This window comes from Sceloporus occidentalis, unplaced genomic scaffold, assembly GCF_023333645.1.
Source record: "Sceloporus occidentalis isolate IW3139 unplaced genomic scaffold, rSceOcc1.0.p SCAF_2, whole genome shotgun sequence".
Lineage (NCBI taxonomy): Eukaryota > Metazoa > Chordata > Lepidosauria > Squamata > Phrynosomatidae > Sceloporus > Sceloporus occidentalis.
The window spans coordinates 71,185,787-71,207,110 of record NW_028316982.1 but is presented as its reverse complement, the minus strand read 5'-3'; the positions used below and the strand labels follow the sequence as shown (position 1 = coordinate 71,207,110).

General features: G+C 40.8%; 1 protein-coding gene across 1 annotated transcript in view; it reads right to left on the bottom strand.

Moving 5' to 3' along the window:
• LOC149318525 (von Willebrand factor A domain-containing protein 2-like) overlaps window positions 1-21,324 on the bottom strand; it is a 55,833-nt gene that overhangs the window by 3,630 nt on the left and 30,879 nt on the right. Inside the window, exons 5-11 of the mRNA XM_089507807.1 lie at window positions 19,993-20,102; window positions 12,915-13,109; window positions 11,648-11,781; window positions 9,918-10,050; window positions 4,598-4,653; window positions 1,351-1,458; window positions 28-606 (exon numbers count right to left, since the gene is read on the bottom strand). Of these exons, the coding sequence (XP_089363933.1) occupies window positions 28-606; window positions 1,351-1,458; window positions 4,598-4,653; window positions 9,918-10,050; window positions 11,648-11,781; window positions 12,915-13,109; window positions 19,993-20,102 (1,315 nt within the window). The remainder of the gene's footprint in view (window positions 1-27; window positions 607-1,350; window positions 1,459-4,597; window positions 4,654-9,917; window positions 10,051-11,647; window positions 11,782-12,914; window positions 13,110-19,992; window positions 20,103-21,324) is intronic.

Below are 21,324 nucleotides of genomic sequence, written 5' to 3'. Positions count from 1 at the left end.
TCTTGCATCCTTCTCTAGAACACTTACCTTGGCTGTCTATGCTACAAATTTTTCTCTGTAATTCAGTGATCTTGTTAAACAGATCTTGTGGTGTTGAGTAGATAATTGTTCGCTTTGGATTCCCTGTAATTTCTTCTAGCTCTGCTCTCAAAAATTCACTGCCAATTCCAACAAGGAAGACATCTTGGCCTCTGCTGTACTTGGCTGCCTCCACCACTGAATCTTGAGCATTGGCATCTGTCAGCAAGATGACAACACGCGGGAGGTCGTCGGGAACATCAGCAAAAACTGGTGCACTCTTAAAGCCATGTTGCGTAACATGCCGTAAAGCTTTACCAGTCAAAGTGCTCCCTCCACTGAACTGCATGGAATCAATGGCTTTTACCAAACTGAGCAGATCTTTGTAGTCCCCAACTCTGACAGCCATCTCAACATCGTCGCTATAGTGGGCTACACCCATATTTCCTGAAGTCTCTGCACTCCATACTGCTTGGAGAAACCTTTTCAGGAAAGCTTTATAGCGCAAGAATCCTTCAAGGGTGGTGCTAGAAGAACTGTCTACTAGAAAAAGGAGGTCCACGCTGCATTCAAGACTCGGTTTTGGTGCTGGAATTTTAAAAAGTAAAAAAATAACACAGGAAATTTAGTTGAAAGCAGAACAAGAAGCTTAAAATATAGAGTACCCACATGCTAACCCAAGTTATCCCCAGCGATTATAATGAAATGTTTTACTGTTTATTGTTTTCTTGCTGTTTTATTGTCCTATCTCCCCCCTCCTTTTTTTTCTTTTGCTTATTAGGGTTTTAAATAATTAATTTTAGTTAGTTAGTTTATATGCTGCCTTTCTCTTGGAGTAGGAGTGGAGATGGCTCACAGAAGATGACCATACAATATTATATGAACTGGAGAAAGGAGGGGTGTAGTGAATGTGGTAGTACTCTTGTGTATTTTTCATACAATATTATAAACTGTTTAAAAACAAAAAGTGGTATACAAACATCTCAACTAGATAAATAAATAATCCTTAGGAATCTAAGATTATGAACAGGAAGGGACTTCACAGACTTCAGTAAGACCTATGTCTCACTACACGTCACAAGAATGGAGGCCTCAGGCTAAGTCTTCCCCACAAACAAAAGAAGTAAAAACAAATAACTCTCATCCAGAGCACATAATGATTGAGTTGGTTGGTTTTTAATCAAGCCTCTGAACCTTTATCCTTTTCTGCTCTCCCATGTTATACAGAACACAATTACACAAACACAATTATGATAACTGTTTTAGGGAACTGATTGATGGTCCTGACACATTAAAAACCAAAGCACTGGTGCCTAAAACGAATCAACATACTGCAATTAGCATCTCCTCCAAATCCAGCTGGGCAGACACAGTGGTATCCTTCTAAACCCTGCTGGATGCACGTGCCTCCATTCTGGCAAGGGTGGGAACTGCAAGGATCTGGAAAAACAAAACAAGAATCAGAGAAAAAGGAAGAAGGTGCTATTCAGTTTTGCATCAGTGCTTATACTGACAATGATTTCCGTTCCAAGAGAAGCTGAGCTCTGTGAAAACCTGGCCGTATTTCATACTATGTCAAATCAGAGTATTTAATCAGCATGTTTCTGTTTTGATCCTAAGCAACAGCATCTCTTGCCATTCAGATAAACAGAACAAACTCTGGCACACAGGATTGTTGTGAAATTAAATGCAGTGGGAGTGGGGCAGGTTTAGCTACAGCACCCTGGGCTCCTCAGAGGTAGAGGGGGACAAAAATGTAGAAAATGGATTTAGGGCTGGAGACATATGGTTTCGGGCTCAGCAGACACAAATGAAAATGAGGTACGACAGGCCAGACTTTTAATGACTGTGAGAAGTGTTTTCTAATCTTGTGAATGTTTTGTAGTGTGACAAGTTTAAGGGAACACCTAGAACCCTTCCTCTTCTCTCTACCATAATAAATACAGGTTGAGTCTCCCTTATCCAGAATTCTGAAATCTGAAATACTCCAAAATCCAACATTGTCCACATGGGTGGCTAAGGCAGTGATGCTTTTGCTTTCTGATGGTTCAAGGTACATATACTTTGATTCATACACAAAAGTATTAAAAATATTGTGGATAAAATTACCTTTGGATTATGCTTATAATGTATATATGAAACATAAATAAATTTTATGTTTAGATTTGAGTCCCAACTCCAAGATGTACATATGTATATGCAAGTATTCTAGAATTTTGCCACTGTAAATCCCATTTTGGGAGAAAAGCAAGATATAAATCCTATAAATAAATAAATAATCTGAAAAAAAATCCAAAATCCAAAACACCTCTGGCTCCAAGCAGTTCGGATAAGGGAGATGTGACCCATGCATCTATACTCACATCTTAGCTGAGAGAATGTCATTTAAGAAGGCTTCCTGGGTCTACTACATAAACAGCTCTATTAGAAAATGTTAATGAATTTTATAATAAACAAAAGATTTAAAATGGGCAGCATTAGTGAGCAATTACAATCTCCCTGCTTTAAAATTTGATATTTTATTTGGTAAATCATGCAGTCATGCAAATATATATATATATATAGAGAGAGAGAGAGAGAGAGAGAGAGAGAGAGAGAGAGAGAGAGAGAGAGAATAAAGAAAATAAAGAATAAATGATTAAAAAGAATACATAATCATGTGCCATTGTCTTTAATGTAATTAATAGGATAAAGTTGTGAAATCAAAGTTGTGCCTTTCTTCTTTTATTAACATAATAGAGAAGAGAGACAGATAATCTAGGTTTCGTTTAGAACTTCATTTAAAAATAGTGAAAGAATCCAGCTTCCAATCAGAACTTTTCCTATACACTTAACTTTTCTTCAGTCTGACAGGACTATATAGGCTTCCTTTAGATAGAAGGTCTCTTTCCATTGATGGTAGGGAAGAGATTCTCCTAACAGAATGGGAGAAGTGGTTTTTCATAGATTCATAGGAATTAGGGGAAATGGAGAAAGTAGTTGGAGAAGGGGGAAAAAACCAGCTATTGCTTGCCAGTGGGGAGCTTCACACTGAGGATAATCCCACTGAGGATCACACTCAATTGCCTAATTCCTGTTGTTAGTCCCCATTACAATAGAACCTGTGAATCAAAGAGATTTACTTAACGGTATGTGTTGACTCACCATTCAACAACTGATTGAATACCTGCTCTAGTTAGGACTAATCAACAAGATGCCAACAACATTTGCACTGCAGAAATAAAGCTGTTTGACACCACTTTAACTGCCTAACATCTTGTTTTGTAACAGCTGCAGAGATCTTTGGACTGAAAGTCAGTCTGAAGAAAATGGAAGTTCTCTACCAGCCGGCACCTCAGGAAGAACACTACCATCCCCACATCACTGTAGATACATCTGTGCTTAAGTCCGTCCAGCAGTTCACCTATCTGGGAAGCATAATCTCCTCAGATGCCAAGATTGATAAAGAGATTGATCACAGATTAGCAAAGGCATATAGTGCATTCGGAAGGCTTCACAAAAGAGTCTGGAATAACAAACACTTGAGGCGAAACACAAAAATCAGTGTTTATAGAGCCATTGTACTGTCTAGTCTCCTCTATGGGTCTGAAACATGGGTCACCTATCGCCAACACCTACGACTCCTAGAACGCTTTCATCAGCGCTGTTTACGCACAATTCTAAATATACACTGGACTGACTATGTGACAAATGTTGCTGTCCTTGAGCAAGCAGGGATCACCAGCATTGAGGCCATGCTATTGAGGACGCAGCTGTGCTGGGCAGGACAGGTTTCTAGGATGAAGGACCATTGCCTCCCAAAAATAGTATTCTATGGTGAACTCGCCACGGGTCAGCGTAAGAGGGGCACCCCAAAGAAGAGATACAAGGACTCCCTGAAACAACACCTCAGGCTTGGCCAAATTGATCACCAATAATGGTCTGCCCTGGCCTCGCATCGGGAGGCATGGAGATGCACTATCCATGATGTTGCAGCCTTTTTCGAACGCTCACAGCAAATGAGTCTTGAAGAGAAACAACAACGCAGAAAGAACCACAACCCAGAAACATCACCCAAGGAGACTTTCTGCTGTGCTTTCTGCAACCGGACCTGTTTGTCCCGGATTGGCCTTTCTAGTCACCAACGCGCTTGTATGAAGCAAAGCCAGAGAGAGACTTCACTGTCAGAAAATTATGGTGCCACAACAAACTACAGTCTGTGCTCCTTATAGGCAGGCTTGCCTTCCGCAGCTTTGAGCTTAAACGGAAGGCAAGCCCCGGCAGAAATAATGGGGCACGTATTTGCGCCACGTACCCTGTGTGCCGTCCGCAAGCACGCACTTCATTATTTTCTATGGGGCATACAGTCTTTTCCCCATATGTGGGCGGGGGATCTGGAACAGATCCCCCATGTATGGGGAGGGTGGACTGTACAAATCCAAGGATTCCATAGGATGGAACCGTGGCAGTTAAAGCAGGCTCAAACTGAATTATTTCTGCAATCCAGATGCAGCCATAGTTTGTTAATTGATACCTCACATTAGTTTATTTTTTATTTCATAGAACCTCTAACCAAGATTTTCAGAAAACCTTGCCTTACCTGGGCAGGTGGTTCGGTAACATCTGGATGGATATTTGATGAAAGTGTTTCTCCAGCTTGAATCAGAAAAGTCAGCATTAAGAACAAACCAAGAAATTTTGACAAAATAGCACTTAACAGCTACAAAAATAATCCATTTGGTTAAATTAAGAACACAATTCAATACAAATCAGAAATAAATTCCACTACATTCAATTGGCCTTCATCCAAGTTAAGGGGATATAGGATTGGATTGTTAATATACATACACCCTTATACTTATTTATTTGGGTGTAACCTTCACTGAACTATGGACGTGGCAGCTCAGCAGTTAAGACACTGACTCTGACGACTGCAAGATCAGCAGGCCAGCAGTTCAAGCCACATGCCAGAGTGAGCTCTTGTCACTAGTCCCACCTTCTGCCAGCCTAGAAGTTCAAAGGCATATAGAAGTGCAAGTAGATAAATAGGTACCACTTTGGTGGGAAGGTAACAGCACTCCATGCAATCATACTAGCCACATGATCACACAGTCGTCTTTGACAAAGCTGGCTCTTTAGCTTGGTAACAGAGATGAGCACCACCCCCTACAGTCATACATGACTTTACAATCTTATAAAAAAGGAAACCTTTACCGTTACACCTCATTAAAAGGAATTAGCCTTACTTCTGAGTAGACCATGCACTGTTAGACACATGCTTGGTATGTACGAATGGGCAGAACCAAAACCAATAATTCTTTTTTAGAAGTGAAAAAAAATGTTTGCCTGGGAGGCCGGCGCTAAAAACCGCAAGAAACCATGTTGGAAGAAAAGCCACAACTTTTATTAGCAACAGCAAACCAGAACAGAAGGGTTGGAACAAAGCATAAGGTCAGGATCTGAAGCATCGAATAACCCCACGGTTAATCGATAAGCAGCATGCCTGGTGACCGCCAGGTGTTGGGATGACCTAGGAGCTAAGGAACGCCAACTGGCCGCCATCACACCAGGCGCTCTCTTGTTCTTAAAGCCCCTAGTCACCAGGAGGCTTAACCATGTTGTGGCCCCCGCAATGGCCATGACGCATGCCCAGCTCACCCCCGGGTCCCAATTGACTCCCAAACCAGTGCTCCATAGCCCTGGTATCCAAACTAACCAGATCCTGGCCTATGCTGCTGCCCCAAGTTGTGACAAAAACCCCAACCCTAGGGAGGGCAGGTGGAAGAGCCGAGCTGTAAATGGCTGCAGGGCCTGGCCGCATGGCCCTTATATAGGCCAAGGCCCCACCTCCTCACCTGATGGTGAGGCTCCTCCTCCATGGCAGCCCAACAATGAGCTGCCTTGGAGGACCGAAGCCTCACCATCGAGTCCTCCTCCGCCCCTACCAGAGCGGTGTGGGCAGAAGGGGCGGGCCCTTCTGCCCAGTGCCACCAATCAGGGCGGAGGGTAGCCCCAACTAGGAAGTTGGGGCCCGGGAGCCGCACCAGCTCCCGGCAGCAAAGCGGCCGGCCTGCGCAGTCGGGCAGCTGCATTTTGAGTAGACTTTGTGCTATGATGCACAAGGAAAATAGTGTTTAGTTTTTTTCTCCATGCCAGTATATCGCAGAACCAAGCTCCCTGCTTCCCATTTTCCATCAGAATCAAATTGTATAGTTGCATGTTCAAGAAAAAGAGAAGCTAAAAGTTTGGGTGATTTTTTTTTTTAAGTCCAGCAATAGGGTAAGAATGTAGAATGCCTTCTTTATAAGATCTCCACAGATTAGTACTGGAATCCAGTTATTAAAAAGAACAGACTACTTTAAAATGTAAGGATATTCTGATAGTTTTTGAAAAAGTCTATAGTAAGATGGCAGATATATAGACAGATAATGATGCAGAGACGGATATATATATTTAACCACAACTATACTTCCATTTGCTTCCAGTATTTAAATGCCATCTCTCTACCCCACTACAACAAATTATGGCACTCTTCTCTTCTAACAATCTTGCATATAAGCATGTTAGGGAAACATTCCCAATATGTTCATTTGAAAGGAGTGTCCTTGAGTGAAGACAGAGAAACCGAAATGTCCATAGGCAATACACACTTTATTGATTGGCCAAGGCGACAGCACACCAGCAGATGGTGATAAAATTGCTGCCCCCCCAGTAGCCATTTCCAAAAGTTTTTATAGCAAAACACAGTTCATTGTTTACATAGCATTAGCTTAATTGGCTATTTAGTACACACATGATTATACCACAGGCAGTTAATTGGCTATTGTCTAAACATCAAGTGATTGGTTGCATTCACTGTCCATGCAGTGTTCACACACTTTCTTATTGGCATTACATTTGCTTGGAGTCTGGAATGCAAAGAGATACTTAGCTAGGATGATCCTGTTCCCTTCAAGGCCACAGCAGAGCCAGAGCATTGTATTCAGAGTTCTCTAGAGAAAGGAGGGGTGAGGGGGTGAGTGTGTACTATGGTCACAAGGTAGGGGCCATCATAGCCCATGCACTTTTACTCTGTAGTTCATTCTATGAGTCTACTGTAACCACTGATTCTTTTGCAAAGCCATGTACAGAAGCAGAAAGCATAAGTTCAGCCATATTTATGTCCCTCTCAAGCACACAAGTATATAAGCATACACTTGAGGCTGCCTCCAAAAAGCACATTTTTCCTACTAGAAATATATCCATTGTCTGCTCAAAACACTTTCACTCCTTCCTTGACCAACTTAATTCTTCCTATGCTGTGTGTATAATACATTCGCCTTTTTGAAACTCCAAGCTTGTACAAGTTATCCTTTGGACTGCAACACCCAGGATCTCCCATCAGCAGAACCAGTGATCATGAAGGTTAGGGGCATTCTGGGAGGTGTGAAAAAATAGAAATTTTATCTAGCTCTGACTGTTATATGTCTGCTTATACCCAACGGCCAAAGCCAATCTCCAAGTGGACGAGCCTTGAATATCTGTTACAGGAAATGAACAAGAAAAAAAAACCCAAAAAAGCAGTATTATCTCTTTTCAACTCTTCTTTAGATACAGAAGAACAAAGGACACCAAGATTCGTTTTCACTTCTAGATCCCCTCTCGATATTTCATTTATGGTACATGCCCCTGTTACAAAGATTTGACCATGCAACTACTTCCTTTACCAGCATTTGATGTTACTTATCTTGCATACTGCAAGGACATATCCTCATCTCAACACATGGAATATTCTTACTCAACCTAATTCCACTGAACTGACAATATAGCTCTGTGTTTGCAGTCTTCCAGTTTACTATTGCCTGTAATCTGAGCGGGGACTACTTCCTGCCAGTGATTGAGACTTTACTCTGTATCAGTGACAATCTCATAGCACTGTCAAGGGAGCAGGACAGAGAAAAAGTGTTCCTTCCTACCAAGAGGCTTGAAAAATATCCAGAGACCTTGATTATGTACTGGGTCTGGCTGCAAATTCTGGGCCTGGCTGTTTTAATATTGCATGGAAAGTAATCCATTGTGACGGTTTATGAAATGCATTAATACAAAGATGAGTCCTGCATTTCTTTTAGCCTGGAAGAAATTGTGCTGATTTCCTGTTTTTACAACTGATCTGAGTTATGTAAATAATAAGTAAAATAATAACAAGAATAATAATTTTTTTTATTCTTTTGTATTTTGCTTTCTCCCAGTAAGGGAGTCAAAGTAGCTAACATCATATTTAAAACAATATAAATTAAAAAAAATACAAAATCATTATATTTATCATTACAAATATAAATATAAGTTTTAAATAGCAGTCAAACTATTCATGGAGTTATTAAACATTAAATTATTATTATTAACCTTTATTTATGAATCACTGTAAATTTACACAGCGCTGTACATACAATCTTTTTAATTTGACAGTTCCCTGCCCTCGGGCTTACAATCTAAAAAAACATGACACAAAAGGAGAAGGGAGTGGTGGAGGGAAAGGGTAACCACATTAAAAGACTGTATTTGTTGTTAACTGTCCTTGAATCAACTTCTACCAACCTTAAAAACAGAGCCACACATCATTAAAAGCTGAACCCTAGTTAGCTGGTAAAATCCTGATGGCACAGAAATGTTCTGACCGGTCCTTGGAAGAAGATCAAGGACGGAGCCATCATGGCCTCTATAGGGAGGGAGTTCCAGAGTCTGAGAGCAGCCACTGGGAAGGCCCTCTCCCTTGTTTCCACCAAGTGAGCTGAGAAAGTGGTGGGACAGAAAGAAGGGCTTCTCCAAATTATCTTAGAGCTCTAATGGGTTCATAAAGTGAGATTTGTTGTTGTGTATCTTCAAGTTATTTCAGACTGAGAGCAACCCTACGGTGAACTTATCACAGGGTTTTGTGGGGCTCAGACTGTTAGACTCACTCAAGATCACCCCAGTGTGTTTCCATGGCTGAATGGGGAATCAAACCCAGGTCTCCAGAATCATAGTCAACCACTACGCCATGCTGGCTCCATTAGCATATTGCGCATCGAAAGCCAACACAAGCAGGCTATCCAAGGGTCTTTCCCTGTGACTCCCATATCTCCATCAGCTGAATGTGAAGTAGAAACACACCTATGAAAGATGTCTGCATATTTTTTCTACTCCAAGGTGCATCTCCACCATAGAAAAAATACAGTTTAACAACACTTTAACTTCCACGGCTCCATCCTACAGGATCCTGGGATTTGTAGTTTTATGAGGTAACCATATTCTTTGGCAGAGAAGGCTAAAGACCTTGTAAAACTACAAATCCCAAGATTTTATAGGGTGGAACTACAGTACTTAAAATAATGTCAAACTGCACTATTTCTATAGTGTAAATGCACCCACAGACTCTTTTCTCCTAACTTACAGAGACTTCCTTGCGATTTCATTTCCTGGCCCTGACAGTTCTTGTCCTCCTGGGTAGTCTTCAAGTTTTCAGGGAGGACAGTGGTGAAAGAAATTGCTAAATCTGGTTTATCATCTGGGATACTTGTTCTGATTGATTCTTTCCATGTTCAGACTTCTATATTTCCTGCTCCCAACAGACTTTGCCATTCTAAGAACTAGTTTGATAGGCAAAATTCTTATATCACACCAGGATACAAAGGCATACTGGCAAGAACACTTTTGGCAATGTGTTTTAGATATTTGTGCAAATTACTCTTTTGACCTCTCAGCATGCAAACTTTCCTATGTGTGTCTATACATCTTTAAAAGAAATGTAATGAGATATATCGAGAACGGAAGGGGCTCTCAAACTCATCTCCCATTAATTCATTAAAAAAAAACTTTAAGAGATGAAGTATAGCACAATGTATATTCTTTTCCTTAAGGCAGCAGCGGGTGGTGGAGAGGATAAAGCATAGGATATGACTTACTTGTAAAAAGGGCAGAGTGAAGTCTGCACAGCACTATTGCTCTTTGTTCCCTTCCAACATAAATAGTTTCCAACCAGTTCCTTCACTCTCTTCACTGTTCTGCGTTCGCAAGGGTGAGATTCAGCTGTGCAGCCTGGTGCAAGAAGAGAAAAATGGGAGCATGGGTATTCATTGCCTGAAACTAGAAGCTTAGCCAAATATTTAGAAGGGACCATAGCAAAGTTTGGGAGGTTTTTTTGTATGCAGCAGGCTTCAGGTTTAATACTTGGCAGCATCTCTGGTTACAAGGATCAGGCAGCAGGTAATGGGAATGATGAGACTCCTTTTGTCTTGTGCCTCAGAGAGCTGCAGCCATTTCAGAGAGGAGAGGACAAAATAGCATTTTGTGAACATGCTTCTTCCTCCTACAAAATGTTTGCCCTACTTTGCAACTTTGATTTGGAACAGGAGCTACGCAAGTAGGGTTGGTGGCAATTGTAGTTAATATTTATGGTGCCCAAGAAGGGGAGGAACATTTGTGTACTAAAATGGGTCCTACTGTCTATTTTCTGCTTCTCAAAACCAGGTTTTGTTGGCTGCATCCACACTGCAGAAATAATTTGGTTTGACACTGCTTTAATTGCCATGGCTCAATGCTATAAAATTCTGGGAATTGCAGTTTGTTGTGGCACCAGAAGCAGTGATTACCAAACTTTGATCCTCCAGATGTTTTGGACTTCAGCTCCCAGAATTCTTGACAGTTAGCAAAACTGCCTCAGGCTTCTGGGAGCTGAAGTCCAAACACCTGGAGGACCAAAGTCTGGTAACTACAGCACCACAATTTGCTCTAGTGCCATAACAAACTTCAATTTGCAGAATTCGATAGCATTGAATCGTGGCAGTTAAAGTGGTGTCAAACTGAATTATTTCTGTACTGGGGATACTGTGGTAGTAACCTTTTAAAAAAGGCTATAACAGAGCATGGGGGGGCCTGGAGATTACTATTTTGCCCCACAGGTGGCATACAATCCACAAACCATACAATTCCCACCTTTACTTTAGAAGCGTAGAGCCAAGTGGTGAGTGCATGCAATAAGGTTCCTTTCTCTACTGATCCTCCAGCATCCTCTTTGCTCAAGACCAGAAGCATCATCTCGCATCTTAAGACAAGATCCTCCAGGGCTCATGTTTGATACACCCCACTTCCTGGTATGTGACCATGTAATCTATGATCAATGGTGGGGAAACTACTCATCACTTTGAATTTGTCCCACTGTTTCAGAAATGATCAGTACAGAGGGGCCTCTGATGGATAAATCTATAGTTAAGAATGCAAACAAACAGAGAGGAGAGTGTACCAGTAAAGGGAAAGAGCCCACCATCAGGCACTTTGCTGGGGGTTTCCATCCAATCTGGAAGTGTACAAGGAACTGGTTCTCCTACTGCTCTCTTACTGTTTATAAGCTCATAAAGACAAGCAGTCATAAAAGCAAACAAATGAAAAGCTGCCTCATGAAAATCTGGCTCTGTAGTTAAAAAATGCACTAGACTTTTAAACCTCTCTCTTGGGAACTTCTGTTCCTTCCTCCTGTCTGATAAGAGGAAGGATGCAATAGATTAGAAATGGAGGCTTCAAATAGGAAGGAGACATTAAACACTCAATCCGGGGGAGGGGGGGATAAGCTGATGCTGAAAAGGAAACAGAAGGCAAAGTTTCATTAATCTGCATGTATAAATCAAATTTTCATTACCTGGAAATGCAGCACTGCATATTGCTGATCCAGTAAGGGTGGTGTAGAGGCCATTGGAGGCATCATCAGTGTCTTCTGCAAAGAGCAGGTACCATTCAGTTGGCTCACTGGCCAGGATGTGCAGTTCTTCCCATCTGCAAATAAATAAGTCTGTTATAACAAATAAAGCAATGTGGCCCTGCCATAATTTCATGCTAACACTGAAGAGCCTGGAGTTGGTTAGAAGAGCATATGCAGGAAATAGCTTTATACAGAATCTAGCCATGTTTTCTTTTCTGATCTCTTTTTGCCAGCAGACAAAGTTTGCTTTTTCACATATTACTTGGGTAGACATTGGGCCATTCACTGGTGGCTGTGGAAAGGTCTTTCAATTTTTGTCCACTTTCCATTCACTTTATTTTCACGTTATTGCTCTTTGGAAGAAATGTCATCTGAAAGACATCCCGCATTTGTGGGGTTTTCTCTACTTTTAAATTCCGTTTCTGCCTGGGATTCGTCTAGTGTGATAACATCCTATGATTCTATGGTCCAAAACACACTGCAGAAATAATCCAGTTTCAGTCCACAAATCCTGGGAATTCTGGCTTATTGTGGCACCAGAGCTCTCTGTCAGAAAAGGTTACATGTCCGGGGAAAAAAACAACAAACCTACAGTTCCTAGAAATCCCTAGCATTGAGCCAGGACAGTTAAAGCAGTCTCGAACTGGATTATTTCTGCAATGTGTTTTGTACCTTCAACTCTATAAACCTGATACTTTCTGTATACCAAACAAGTGTTCGAGCATTGAGCTACAGAAACCAACAAAGTTTTCTATAAAACTTTTTTTAAACCATTAACATTTTTCTTTTATTTTTCTTTAACAAAATGTCTTCTAACACAATCCCCTGCTGCAACACCCTCATATATTTTCCATTCTCACTCACATGTGCACATTCATATTTGCATGGTTCATTTGCAGTGCCACAGCAAGTGCATGGCACTTTATGCAATGAGCTGCTGCCTGGTGGACAATCTTTCCTGCCCACTCAGCCCCACCCCATCCCCTTTGTCTCCATCCTGACCAATGCACTTATATCTTTTTCTCTCAGCAAATATTTTCTTTTGTTAATGGTTCTTTGTCATTAAGTAGTAAGCATGCCACTGGATTTGCTTGCTCATTTCCAGAGTGAGGATAAGTGGCTATGCTGGGTAGGACATTCTGGGAGTGATGTCCAAAGACCACATTTTCTATGTTCTGATTTCTTCCCACTCTAAAGGGTAACTTACCTTGGAAAGCTGATTCCCACCGCAAACACAGCAATTCCCCTTTCTTTTAACTGCTTGGCTGGTGCAGCCACATTGCCTTGAGATCTCCCATCAGTAAGAATAATGAGGAGTTTAGGTACTAATGAATTCCTGCCCCCACGGAATCCTTTCCGAAGGATGTATTTCAGAGCAAGTCCAGTTTCTGTTCTACCACCTCTAAGGGAAACAGGGAAAGAATAGGAGAAGGAGGAATTAGACAGCTTTGCTTAGGTTGACATCATTTCCATTCCTTTCTCCGGAGCAATGCTAACCTATACTGTGGAACCTTGGTATGCACTGAGGTTTGGCTTCACGACCCACCCTGGATACCCAAATCTATGGATCCTCATGTCCCATTAATACAATAGCATAGTAAAATGGTGTCCTTTATATAAAATGGCAAAATCTACATTTGCTTTTTAGAATAATTAGAAAAAAAATTCAAGCCATAGATGGTTGAATCGGTGGATGCATAATCTGTGGATATGGAGGGTTAACTAATTTAATTGGACAAGAAGAAGTAATGTAAGAATTTTACTGAAATAAGGAAGAATTTTCCTTGGTGTATTTTGTCAAATAAGAATAATCAACTTCATCAATCACTCTCAACCTGGTGCCTTCAGCTGTCTCACACTATAACTCCTACCATCCACAGGCACATGGCCATTAGGTGCACTACCAAAGAATGATGTGAGTTGTAGTCTGACAGTTCTAGAGGGCACCAGTTTGGGGAAGACAGTTATTAGAGATATATACCTAATCTCATGCATGCACAAAGTCACACACGCGCGCACACAGTCATAAATAAATATTTGATGATAAATTGATTTTCATGCCACTACCTTAACTTGCTGCTACAGTTTGACTATAGTAAGATGAACAACAAAAAGGACCCATGTTTTGAGGTGATACATGTTCCTCTTTTAACATTAATTTGGTTTCATTCATCTCTTACTTTGCCTACTAAGAACAATATATCTTTTTCTCTCCTCCCCCCCCCCCCATCAGTAATTAGTTTTCAAAAGATCAGAAACTTTGGTAAACATTACCACCCTTAATGTCCAGCTATGTATTACACACAGTATGAATAACTAAAACAGTCCTTTGAAACTCACTAGGAAGAGTCAAAAGACTCTGGAGGCATTAACTCTCAAGGGGCTAGTTTATATGTAAGTGTATTGTGCAAATTGCTGCAGATATTCGCACATTTGCATCAATGCTTAATTGTCTATCCCCCACCCAACCATTCCTCCAAATCATGTGTGGAGAAATCGCATTCTATTCAAATAGAACAAGGAATATTTTAATCAAATAGACAAACCTTGAAATTCATCACTGTATCACTAGAGAAGGGGGCACTAACTCTGTTAGCCTAACTTCCTCCAGTCTTTTCATTTGCCTCACTTCCCTCCTTCCTATAATTAACTCAAGACTTCAAGAGTAGTGCAAAACAGAGAGCAGGAAGACAACAGCTTAAAAGATCCAGGGAAGACAGGTGGGAGAAACCGCAGCTGACTTGATTTCCCGAACCAAAGGGTCTGGCCATCAGTTATGACTACTGTCAGTAGGGAGGTGACTCTTAGTCCCAATGTTGAAAGCACTATCCAAGGAGCTGAACCTATTTTAAGGCCAGACTTCTGCATCTTAGTTCCCTTAAAGATCACACTAAATTCCTGAGCATAATCACCACTACCCCATTGATATGGAATTCACCAGCTGCCATTGCTGGGAACTCTGATATCTTTGGTTTTCTGGTTTATTTTTTCTGACAAGATTTGATACTCACTGTCAGGGTGAGTTCACATAGGATGCATGCTATCCCTTGGTAATATTATGCCCTTGAGATAGCCTATGAAACAGTCACCATAGATGAAATCAAAGGAGCCACTTGATCACAGCAAGCCTGGTTATTTTCCAAAGGAGGCAGTTCACATTTTCATCTAAGACAAGTCCCCTAGGTTCTAAGTTAGGCATGTGTCATCCATCCTGACCACTTACTTTGTGTGGGTGTAGTTGTGCTATAAAGATTTCTAAAGACCTGGAGTCCACTGCAGGTGCGATTTCATCTCTGCCCCCACACTTCCACTGCAACATCTGTGAACATTCAGTGTCTGTGACTCTCAAGCATTAAGTGCAGTTCTGGGAAATCTGCATGGATTTTACTAGCTGACCACTGTTGTATTAGCAAAACATTTTGGGTATCACAGACAGTTCTCTTTGTTTGTTTTGTTTTGCCCTGAAGAAACGTGTGCTTAAGATACATGGAAGGGTGACTACAAGAACTTGCAAGAAAAACTGAAAATGCTTCAGTGTGCTAAACTATGTGTGCTAGTGGTGGAACAAAGATTTGGACACTTCAGTGTTACTGAGCCTGCATGTCTTTGTTCTTAACTTGCATCTATACAAGGGTATACAAATAACACTAATAAATATTAGGATTTTTTTGTGGAGGGATGATATTCACATCTGCACATTGCTGGGATACATAACATTAACTAAAAATGCCAACAGGTATTCACTTGAAAAGCACATCACTTTTATTTTACTTTTACTGTTTATAGAAAGGAACAATCAGCATGGTATCCTCTTAAATTGGGAGCCCTGGTGGTGCAGTGGTTAGATGCCGATAGTGCAACACAACATTGTGAGTTCAATCCCAGGGCTCCAAGGTTGACTCAGCCTTCCATCTTTTTGTACGTTGGTAAAATGAGTACCCAGCTTGTTGAGGGCAATTGGCTTACAGATTGTAAAGTGCTTAGAGAGTGCTCAGTTCACTATTAAGTGGTATAGAAATGTAAATTCTATTGTGATTGTTGGACCAGCTGACTTCGCTATTTTGATTCTTACAAACAATGAGGGGACAAAAGTGAAGGAATTAGGCTTGTTATATAAGAAGCTGCTAAGGCCCTAGGGTAATGTTAAGGCAGTTTTTGGAGATCTGAGCATAACAACCTGACCAACGACAGGCTTAAACTCAAGTTTCAGTGGCCCAGGATTGGTCACATAAGGGACAGAAGGGATATGTCAGTGACATCAGGAGAATAAAAGAGGAAGGCAATAGCAACCCCCCTCTGAACAAACCTTATTGGGGGGGGGGGATTCCATATCACATTCACCTGATGGTCATCATACATTGGAAATAACATGAAGGCACAAAACAGCAAACCCAGAGCAGGTATATTTAACCATTTCAATGGGGGAAGCGAATTCAGAAAGCTCCATTTCCTGGACATTCAAAAATCAGTTGGAAATTCACTCAGTTCTTCCTGGTTTCTGATCATTAATACAGTGGCCTATTTATGACCATCTTTATGGGTAAAACAGTAAAAGTAAAAGGCCTTATTGTACACAGTGGTATTTTGTCCCCAAATTACCAAAGCTGACATAGGCAATGCTGCAGGGACCAAGGACAGGCTGAATGGTTATTAGGAATCCCAGAGACTCTTTTGTCAAGGAATGCAGTTGTAACCCCCCTCCTCCAAAAATTTGAAATGCAGGATCTTTCCTTAAAACCTGGCCAACCTGAAGGAGAGCTTTCAGGCTGCTATAGGCTGCTATAGGTACAGGCTGAATCTCCCTTATCTGAAATGCTTGGGACCAGAAGTGTTTTGGATTCTGGGGTTTGGGACATTATGGAATACCTTTATTTGCATATATGTACATAATGAGATATCTTGCAGACGAGACCCAGGTCTAAAAAAAAAAATTCATTAATGTGTCATATACACCTTATACACATATCCTGAAGTTAAATTTATAAAATATTATTAATGATTTTGTACATGAAACAAGGTTTGTGTACATTCAACCATCACAAAGCAAAGGTGTCACTATCTCAGCCATCCATTTAAAAGGTTGGGGTTTTTTTTTAGTATTTCGGATTTCATAATTCCAGATAAGGAAGACTCAACCTGTATAAATTTAACTGCTGAAAAGCAAAAAGACTGTGTTATTTATTCCGTCTTTCAGCTGCCCACAGCCAAAGGTGAAAAAAACTATCTTTTTGGTGTATGTGCCTTCAAGTTGCTTGTTGACTTATGTTGACCCCATGAATTTCAGAGGATTTTCTTAGGCAAGGAATAATCAAAGGTGGTTTTGCCAATTCCTTCCTCTGAAATATAGCATACAGTAGCTGGTATTCATTGGTGATCTCCCATTCAGGTACTAACCAAGGAAGAGCCCACTTAGTTTCCAAGATCAGACCAGAAATACCATAAATAGTTTTAGGGTATTTAGGCCTCATCCAAGCTTGCTTGCCCAAAATTGAGGGGGATATAGCTTGCCTAATTTATTTTCAATGCATAATTGAAATTTCCTTTGTGAAGCCTGCACAATTTTACAACAAATTGGATTCTACTTCATAATGAATGTGAGAGGGCAGTCTATGCAATTTCTATATCCTGGGATATAAAATTGGTTCTACAGTCCTCTCTCCATATTCGTAGGGATTAGGGGAACAAGATCCCTGCAAATATGGGGGGAAATGTGAATACCCCCCCTCCCCACACACACACTCAAAAGCCAGTTAAAGAGAGCGGTTGGGGAAATAGTAGCAAGGGCACTCTCTCCTTTTTTCCCACCCTCCTGTCCCTTTAACTGGCTTCCTGCCGCTTTCCCTGCCAGATCACTCCAGATCACTCCCTGGGCTGCAAAGGCAGGAGGTGACTTCACCCCCAAAAGACCCTTTGCTTCCCCGATCTCTCCCTGGCCTTGACCTCGCGAATAATCGAAACCACGAGTCTCAAAGCCGAGAATATGGAGGGCCGACTGTATAATTATTCTGCACCCTGATTTGCACTTCCAGACTACATAAAGTAATAGCAACCATCCTTTTGTGTTATATTTTATTGCAACACAAAAGAAACAGCCTATTTCTAGTTAGTACGCCAAACAATTTTATAATAAAGCTACAGTCACCTCCTTCTGTTTTCTGAGCCTGTCATGGGAGTTCTTAATAGAGCCCATTTCCAGTTATTGTCTCTTAACACTGCTTTTATTTCAGTTCAAAAGGTTTATGGCAAAGCCAGATTTGCAAAGTAAATTCCCTCTTTAGAGAACAATCTTCTTATCCCACTGTACAGGCTCTTGCTTCAGAGCCATGTTTATTCTGTGTTTTTTTCCTTAATGAACCTTATTATCATTTCTTCATTTCCTGGTGTATTCAGTATTTGATCAGATGCTCGCTTTGTGGTGCATAGCTCTTTAATCTATGCACTTCTCTTTATATCAGCCTGTAATTCTCAGTGCTCTAAACTCGTGCCAGAGTGGGCTTTGATCTTCTGAAGGTTTCTTCTCTATTCCCTCCCTGCAACATTTTCTCTGTCAAGCCACATGTCAGGAACACGTCAACAGCCTAGTGGTAGTAGTCATGTTTTCCCTGGCCAGCTGCATTTTGTCATTGGTCTTCCTTCTCACTTCCAAATGATTCAAAAGGCTTATAATGCTGCCTTTTCCCATATCTTAGATTCTAAGTATAGAACTCCTTTCAGTCCATGTATTAATACAAGGAGGGTTCCACACTACATGATTATAGCATGTTGATACTACTTTAACTGCTACAGCTCCATGCTATGAAATCCCAGGAGCTGTAGTTTCATACAATACTTAAAATCCTCTGCCTCTAAGGCTTACTAAACTACAAATTTCAGGAATCTGAAGGATATAGACGTTGCCATTAAAGTGGTATCACTTGTGCTATATGAACGAGAGCCTAGGCTGTATCCACACTACAAAATTTTACCAGTTTGATGCGACTTTAATTGTCATGGTATATACAATGCAGGTCTCACTGATATATGTTTTAAAAATTGACCATCTTTCTAGCTGTTTATGTGTAAATGTTTTAATGTATTTTTAATTGCTTCAAATTAATGTTTTGATTGGATTGGTTGCTTAACACTTTTTAAACTTCTGTACTACATATTGTGTAAGCTGCTTTGTAACTCTAATAAAATCAATGAAATAAAATAAAGGGTTTGTCTCTGATATATTTTCAGTTTAATATCTGCTAACTTATTCTTTTTAATTAACTTTGGCCCTATTTAAACGGGCTCTATGAAGCGCCTCCGTCACGTGCGAGGGATGGTGCTTTCAAATGCCCCTAGCCCCTCGCATGTGATGGGGCATAAAAATGGCGGCGTTCTATACACATGGGCGCTGCTATTTTGACATAACGGCCGCATCTCGTCCAAACTGAGTGGCGCAGCCATTACGTCTTGGCATCGCTGCAGGGCACCTGTGGCGCCCTTTCAGCAGCGCCGGAAGGAGCTCCAAAATGGAGCTCCTTCCTTTGTTTGTGTCACTGGCACAGTCTTTACACAGCTGAGCCAGCAACACAAAAGAGAAAGGGGCCGAGTGGCCCCTTTCTCATTTTCCCCACCACTGTCGGGGTGTCCTTGGGGCATGAAGCCCCAAGGACACCCCTTTCCAGGATGCGGTGAAGCAGCATTTTGCCACTTCCCCACAGCCTGTAAAAACGGTGGATTGGGCCTCTGGGGCTGCTGAGGCCCCGATCCATCAGGGAAAGGGACAGTCTGTACGCTGCCTTTGTGTCACTTCTTTTTAATTATTTTATATCATTGGAAGATTCTTTGTGCAATAAAAAGATAACTGTAAAAAGGGAGGTGCTGAATATCATTAAAGATAGCAGGAAACGTTTCAGTGTAAGTATATTGGCATGGATTCAAATGCTGAGAAAGGAAATTCTGATCAAACATAAGGAAGAGCTTTCTGGTTATATGAGCTGTTAAATAGTCCTTCACAAAATGGGAGGTTCATCTTCATAAGAAAATCATAAATAAAAAGCATAGGCTGGATGGACAACTGGCAGAGATGCTGCAGCTATAGCAGGAAATGTAGAAGATTTTCTACATTGACAGAGAGCTGAATAGATGACCCTGAAATCTTTTACAGCTTATCATTCTGTGATCCAAATCAGTAATACAGGCATAAAACTGTCAGAATGCAAACATCCCTTGACAATTATTTGTTACAACTTTGTTAGCAAGACAGGTAATGAAAACCAAATTGTGGGTAGGACCTCCATATATATCAATCTTACTTGAACACAATCCTCTTGAGTTTGTCTTTTATCTCCTGTTTGGTGAAATATGCATCCAGGGAGAATTCCAAGTAAGCAGCGCTGCTGAACTGTATTGCTCCCACTCTGACCTGAAAGGACAGAATAACATCTATAATGCTGATATTATTTTGAGCAGCTGTTCCCAAGTCTGGAAAGCTCATAAGATGTTTAAACAAGCAAATGAGGTATCATTAGATGTGTGTTATGTTTAAGTCTGCTATTTCAGTTTTCAGATCTCAAGGTCTATCTAGGACCCTCTTCTCGAGTCCTCAAAATAATGGGAGGAATATCAGACTGACAGCACTGTCTTGAATGGTAAGTATATATTTTCCTTATTTTCCAGACCTAGTGTTTTTTTAACTGAATGGCATAGCCTATTAAGATGATGCTTAATATATTATGCTTAATAACATCACCAGGTTCTGCCACTGTGATATCACAAAGGGGTCTCTCTAGGTCTTAGGCTTTTGTCCTGAAATCTCAGAGTCTGAGAAAGTCATATCTTGGCAACGCTACCTGCCATAGAATTCTTTGTGGAAAACCCTCTAATCAAGTTCCCCACACTCTCTCCAAGGCAAGGACTTTATATAAATCAACACCTCCCCAATCATGTTCTTCTCTGATGATTCCAGAGTGTTGCAGATTGTGTTCAGGAGTATGTAAGCTGGCACATCATTACAGCTGCCCAAAATGCAAGACGTTATGAGTTACTTTCCAGGCCATCATCTACTGAAAAGTAGAAGGCAGAGAGAGCGTATAAAGTATCAAGTACAAGCTTGGAAACTTCAATAACAGAGATGGTCAAAGTGTAGCCCCCAGTCTGGATTTGTGGTTCTTGATCCTTCCCACCTCTTCAATTACTTGTTTTTCTAGCCCTCAAAAAGCATGGACTGATTTTTTTGAAAGCCTCTCAGAGAGAAACAATTCATTTTTTAAACAGTTTCCCATTCTTCTGATCCCTGTATACACCGTTTAACATCAAAAACTACCAGTACTTCAACACTAGCCATGAACTTCCAGCCACCTCCATTTTTCCTGTTTTTGTCATTCTGGGCAATCTGTTTAGTGTCCAGAAGGTTGAAGAACAGGAAAATCCATAAATGAATTGTGATTAAATATAGAAATCATATTTGAATTTTAAAAAATGATCAGTTTAATCAATATAATCTCTAACAACCAATCAGTTCAATAGTCCAGCACTGCTTCATTTTAATAAACAACTGAAAATTCCCTAAAATTAACTGAGCAAGGTTTTCTGATTAGGCTGGTTTAAGACTTAGATTAGACTGGTTTAAGGCTTTTGTGGGAAAA